This window comes from Syngnathoides biaculeatus, chromosome 8 (assembly GCF_019802595.1).
Source record: "Syngnathoides biaculeatus isolate LvHL_M chromosome 8, ASM1980259v1, whole genome shotgun sequence".
Lineage (NCBI taxonomy): Eukaryota > Metazoa > Chordata > Actinopteri > Syngnathiformes > Syngnathidae > Syngnathoides > Syngnathoides biaculeatus.
Genome location: NC_084647.1, coordinates 24337985 through 24344704, shown reverse-complemented (window position 1 = coordinate 24344704; position 6720 = coordinate 24337985). Strand labels below are relative to the sequence as shown.

The following is a 6720-nucleotide window of genomic DNA, read 5'->3' as shown; positions in this document are numbered from 1 at the left end:
TCCTCTTGAGCAGGGTGGTTACAGGAAGCCCCCCACCCCACAGGCCAAAGTTCACATTTGTCACATCCATTTCGCCATTAACTGTCTTTTCTGCATCGCCGCTGTCGCAAAAGGCCTTTCATTTCACTCACTGTCACTGAGCCGATGCTTTTAACACATGACATCTGCGCAATCTAATAACATACTCGCGGAAGAGCTCTAAAATCACCCTTTAGCTCTCCTGTTGTGTTTCTCCAGCAATAATGTCCTCGTGTCAATTTGACCCAAGGCCTGTTAAATATAGCAGTGTCAGAAGTGTCCTGTTAAAAATATCCCAATAAAATTGGTCTGTCGCTCATGCCATTTATGACGCTTTCAATCACCAGTGAGGTTTTTTAAAACCCAAAATTTGACCCACGACCCAACTGGTGTGTTAATTTAGTCGTCAATTTAACAATATGTTCATAGTTAGCAGGACACGCCATGGAGATGTGTCTGGGGATCATTTCACAATAAAAGTGCCTTATGTGAGGGTTATAAATAGGTTATTAATGACTTTAACATGTTGTTAAGCCTTAATAAGTGTTGTTGTCATAAACCCAGAGTGACTCCTTATTTACACTTGGTCTCCCTTTTAACACAACAGAAAATGTCATGTCATTATACAAGCCGCTTATCCTCGCAAGGGTTGCGGGAAAGCTGCAGCCTATCCCAGCTAGCTTCGGGCAAAAGGCAGACTACACCCTGAACTGGTCGCGGGGCAGATATTGACACCATCACTGAGCGGGAGTCGATCCCACACTGGCCGCACAAAGGCAGGCGTGACTTCACAACAGAAGATGTAATTTATAAATGTTTACTAACAATTTACGAATATTATAATGGAAATATGAACCTATTTGTAAGTGTTTGTGCAGGTACCCTTATTAATAAGTCATATTTTACACCTAGCCATATAAGCAAACAGTTTTTTAGAAAGAAACATACAAACTCCAACAATAATATACGTAATAATATATTGATATATTTATTTATACTGCTCAAAAGTGAGCGTCATTATCTTGTTATCCGTACTCAACTTTAACTGTTGAATTTCGTTAGATTATGCGGATGTTAAGTTTCCCATGATAGTAAAATTCTGACTTTAATTGATACTACACTTGCATAAAGTACCTCAATACTCGCACTGAACTGATACTACACTTGCATAAAGTACCTCAATCCTCGTACTGAACCGATACTAAAGTAAAAACATCGGTAAAAGTAATGGAATAATCGCTACTGAGGGAGTTTTTCACATACACAGTACTGTATTTGTACTGTACAGTAGAGTTTTGGGGTTACATTCCAGATCTCCCCTGCAATAAAAGAAATCGATTATATAGCAATATCTTATTTAAATACACCATGGCATGTTTTTGTACAGCATTTACATTCTTTTAAGGTCTTGAAACACACCTTTAAACAATGCAAACGCATATATTAAGAGCAAGAGGAACAAATGACGCAAAAATATTGTACAAAAAGTATTTTACACAGACCCAAATGAAAAATCTGCACTACATCAGGACCACAACGCATGAACCGCCGGGGGTTACTGTACAGTACATATTTGACAGGATGGACACAAAAACAACATGAAACAAGCACACTTGACCTCTTTTTAGAGAGCCGCTCGCTTTCTACCGAACAACGCAAAAAGCAGCAGTACTAAAATCTGCTATTGTTTCATTTTTTACGACGAGGTATCACAGTATTTTTCTTTTACGGGTTTACCTGTTATTGTGGCCTGTGAGTGGCGATGTTTACTGCTCAGCTATCGAACATTTTTAGGGTGAAGGTTCCATTTAGTCGTACAATCAGCGAGGTACACACAGTAAGTACTCCACAGTTGACCAAGGCACATAATTATTAGTGTGATAATTGTTGCATTCCATCATAATAAAAAAAAAAAAAAAACATCACACTCACACAATAGCAGCACACAGTAAGGGCCAATAAATCCAAACTGCTAACTGCACTTTTATTACAGAACGCCAGTAAAACAACAAGAGTGATACTCTCGGACTGAACCACGTTACAAAAAAGTGAGGCATCAATATGTACAATATATTTATGTACAAAAACTATTTTACATGGGGAATGAAAAAACAGGTAGCATCACAGAGGCAACACAGGCAACAGTGTTTACTTTTTTTTTTTAAATGTCTTAAAGCACAAGTCAGAGGTTTGTGTCCTTCCATATTTCATATAGTGTACGTACAGTCAATGTTTCATGCGCGAACACAGGCCAAATGAAATCCCAAGTCCAGTTAAGAGTGTTGCAAAGGGACAGAAGTTCCCCGCCGCCTTGTAACAACGTGTGCGCTGGCTGCTTTAAATAATCTCACAATCACCCAGTTGGACTTTAAATAAACATCCATTCATTCGCTCAATGATCGCCCACTCAGGTCTTAGCCGACACTTTTTCAGGCACTCGGAGGCCAACAATGGCGCAAGTTTGACCCTGAAACTGTTGGAGGGCCATTGCATGTCTGAATTCAGTTCTGGTGTGGAAGAAGACTCCTGCTGGGCGGGTAGTGCTGTCTAAAGGATCAAGAACCTTTGGGTTGGGGTCTGCTTTGACAAACAAATCTGAATGGTTGATGACTTGCCAGATTTTTTTTGTCTACAGCTGTTCACCTACGGGTACTCGCCACCAGAGTGGTACAGTTTTGCCCCGTACACTACCTAGTGACTATTTTATTGAATTTTTTGCAACCTATCGTCTGTTATGTGTTGAAAAACTCACCTATATTGTGTTTTTGGTTTTTTTGCTCGGGCCAAAGCTTTTTCTCAAATGTATATATTGCTTTGGTGCCACCTTGTTGCATCTTGGTGTTAAGAAACTATGTTGAAGTAGGTTGAGGAGATTCACGTTGTGGTTTGCAGTCATCTTGTAGCATCTTTATGCTACGAATGTTCACACTTCACGGTAGGGCTTGGTCTCCAGTAAGAATAGCATGAACGCTGTACACTAAACACATTCAAGCATTTTTTTCTTTCTTCCAAACAAAGTTATCAAAAGCCCGATTATCGAGTGTCCATACAAGATTATTGTGACCAATTATCCTTCATCATTATTGTTCAATCCATCCAATATTTTTGATGACAAAACCAACTCTTGCACAGACAATCGTGAGTCTCCTCCTTCAAACCAGAACCAAAAAGTTACCAAAAAGAAGAAATAGAATTAAGACTAATTTTTAGCTTCTCTGGTAACTACATTTTGGTCGCAGTTCTTCTCCTTGTCATTTTTTTTTTTTTTTTTTGTGGTGAATTAATTTTGAGACACATTTTATAAAAACACTTTATATTTTGAGACATATAAAAACCACTCAACACAACCAGTTGCTCCTGTATTTGCGTCCAACAACAGCGCGAGCTTTCTTCTTGGCAACCGCTTCATTTCACGTTACAATCACGGGTGGGCCCAACTCAGGGTTCACTACACTCATAAGTATACGCCATCGTAAATATTTAACAGGTTCAACATTTACAATTGTCGGCCATGACCGGGCAAATCACTCTGAGCACTCCTCGTGACAAATGGCTCCTCTAGTGGTGCATGAAAGAGTTACTGAATTAAATGTTGTAATTGTACGTAATGTAACAGTGTCTTAAAATTCTTTTTTTTTTTTTTTTTTTGTAAATTCCAGTACAATACTTTTTGCTATTGAACTTTGTGTTTCGGAAGGGCTTGAAAATGCTCAAATTGGGCCTTATTCGAGTGAGGAGGACAAATCGCTCATAGCACAGCGCACACCACAGGACGATCACTCCGGGTAAACTTTTAGAAACATCCGATAATCAAGCCTACACCGACTTTGATCGTAAGGATGGGAAAATGCAGAAAAAACGGCTGATTATTGGCATGTGCGTACCCTGCTTTTTAAGACAAACTGTTTGTTCTAAGGATCGCCAGCTGCTGTTCAAACGGTAGAAAAGCACCAAGGACTAAAAGTTCCCGGAAGTTTAGGCGGAACTGCGTCTTTAATGTCCAAGCTCACAACGTCAGCTGAAGAGTGTGAGAGACACGATGGGCCAAACAACGAACGTGGACCCTGTGAAAAGTGAGTGCAAAGTATGCAGAAGAAGAGAAGCCTCAGATTTAACGGGTCAGTCACACTTGTAATTCCTGGTTGTCTGTGCAGTGGATACGATTGAGCTTCTCCCTTTCCCGGTTGGAGATGTCCACTTTGGGGGCACGGGCCTGCTTCAGCCCAGGGGACGAGTGGGAGGGCGCCGGAGAGGGAGGGAGAGTCAGCTCAATTTCCTCGTAGCAGTGCGGGGAAGCGGCGGTGGTGGCGGTAGCGGGGGCCGTGCCGGCCGGCGACTGAACCAGGGGGGCGGCGGGTGGTGGGAGAGGCGGAGGGACGAGGCGATCCAGGTTTCGGATGAGGTTGACGTACTCACGCTGGTTGTTGATGGCTTCCTCCTGCGGGACGGCCCGCTGCTTTTTCCGCTTGTGCTGCAGGCGGGTGAGGACCAAGGCGCACGCGGCGCAGCCGCACAGCGCCGCCAAAGCAAGGACGCCCAGCAGGACCATGTAGAAACTGATGCCGGCTTTTGAGTCTGACATGGCCCCTGAGGGAATTTCCTTCATCAGTCTGTGGATCTATCTTTCTATCATCCGTCATTCATTCCTCTTACCTGGACAATGTGGCCCAAAACAAGGATTCTTTAGGCTAAGGCACTCGTTGCCATAGTAACCCTCAGGACAGGCGCACATGTAACTGCCATCGATGGTGTGACAGGGGAGCCCCTGCGAGCAGGGGTTGGGGTCGCACGGATCCGACACAACCTGAAACCAAAGTATGCTCTGAACAAGAAAAGAGGACAAAGGTGCATTTACACTTGTTGATATTTCATTCGTATTCAAGCGTACGAAGGAGGATCAGGGCTACACTGAAAAGTTGAAAATCTCATTTGAACAGAAAACTTTGGTATGAGGAGTAATTTTGAGATTAAAGCAATATATTTTCAAGAATAAATTCAATTTTAAAAGAGAATTAAGTCGGATTCTTGTGAGAATAACCGTGTATATATACTCTCTCTCTCTCTCTCCTCTCTCTCTCTCTCTCTCTCTCTCTCTCTCTCTCTCTCTCTCTCTCTTCTCTCTCTCTCTCTCTCTCTCTCTCTATATATATATATATATATATATATATATATATATATATGCTACGTATATATTTAATGAAGTTTTTTAATATTTTAGATTTTTGCAAAAACAAAACATATACTGCCATATGAAAGTTGTGTTGGACATTTTTTTAGATTATATTTGAGAAAAATATTTTATTTAATTTAATATTTTAGAGATACACAAGAATAAAGTTGTTAACTTCTAAGATAAATGGAAACTTATACTATTATTTTCAAGAACATTTATTTTACATTTTTGAGAAAAAAACATTTATACTTTTGAGATAAACATTTCTTTGCTCATGAGACTGAAATTATATTTTATGGAGAAAATACATTTGGCATTTTTGAGGAAACAAATTTCTTAATGTCAATACTACTTTTATTTTCTTTTACAAGAAAAAAGTGTCATGTTTTCAAGAAAAATAAATAACATGTGTATATTTTCAATAATAAAGAAATATATATATTTATTTATTATATATATTTTCACGATTACAGTTTTAATATTGTGAGAAGACATTTCACTTTTTTTAGATTAAAGTGTCAGTGGTTGAAACATACCCCACTTTTATATTACTGTATGACTATTAGTGGTAGTATTGATAATATCAATGTAACTTTTTTTTTTTTTGCTCATGCAACTCTTTCTTACTGTTAACATAATATATATTGCATTCGTTTCGATACATTGCATTTTACAAAGCTATATTTGTCTAACCTTTGTTCCCTGACCAGCTCGTTTGGGATCATTTGGTCCCGGGAAACACAAACAAAAGATTTCAATTTCTAACCGGGTCCAATGTTCTACCGACCTCACAAAAGTTTCCAGAATATCCCAAAGGGCAGTCGCAGGCGGCAGTGCGTTCATCCTTTTCCGCACACCTCCCTCCGTGCAGGCAGGGGGCGCTGGCGCAAGGGTCAGGGTGGATTTGGCAGTATTTCCCAGAGAAGCCAGGTGGGCATAAACATCTGGATCCTGACATCTGGTCCTGAATTGGGCAATTTAAAACTTTTAGTGTTCAGTCTATGCACATAAAGTTAGTGAGACGGAATTAATGCATGCTATATGAGTTCACCTCACAACGTCCACCATTGAGACATAAGTCCTGGCAGCTGCTGTTCCCTAATATTTGAAAAAAAATATAAATATAAAATGTTTTTTTTTTTTTTTTTTTTTTTACTGCGTGAAAGGAAAGGCAGTCGTGTCGCTGGGAACGTGATGCAATGTCTTACTCACTGATGTCACAGTTTGGCCCTGCCCATCCAGGAAGACAATCGCACAGGTATCCACCAATCAAGTTGCGGCAAGAGCGGGCGTGGATGCATATGTTCATCTCACACTCATCGGTGTCTAAAGGGAGAAAAGAGGAAATCAGTTATCATTTTTGCATTCCATCCATCCATTTTTTTTGCCGCTTATCCTCACGAGGGTCGCAGAAGTGCTGGAGCCTATCCCAGCTGTCAACGGGCAGGAGGCGGGGTACACCCTGAACTGGTTGCCAGCCAATCGCAGGGCATGTTTTGGGGAAGTGGGAGGAAACCAGAGTATCCCGG

The 6720-nt window shown here is 40.6% G+C and overlaps 1 protein-coding gene across 1 annotated transcript in view; it reads right to left on the bottom strand.

The window, feature by feature from the left end:
• Positions 1-1571: 1571 nt before the first annotated feature.
• Positions 1572-6720, bottom strand: part of LOC133504881 (protein jagged-2) — a 47500-nt gene continuing 42351 nt past the window's right edge. The window contains exons 10-14 of the mRNA XM_061827584.1: positions 6404-6517; positions 6243-6289; positions 5979-6155; positions 4672-4822; positions 1572-4605 (exon numbers count right to left, since the gene is read on the bottom strand). Coding sequence (XP_061683568.1) covers positions 4142-4605; positions 4672-4822; positions 5979-6155; positions 6243-6289; positions 6404-6517 — 953 coding nt within the window. The 3' untranslated portion in view covers positions 1572-4141. The remainder of the gene's footprint in view (positions 4606-4671; positions 4823-5978; positions 6156-6242; positions 6290-6403; positions 6518-6720) is intronic.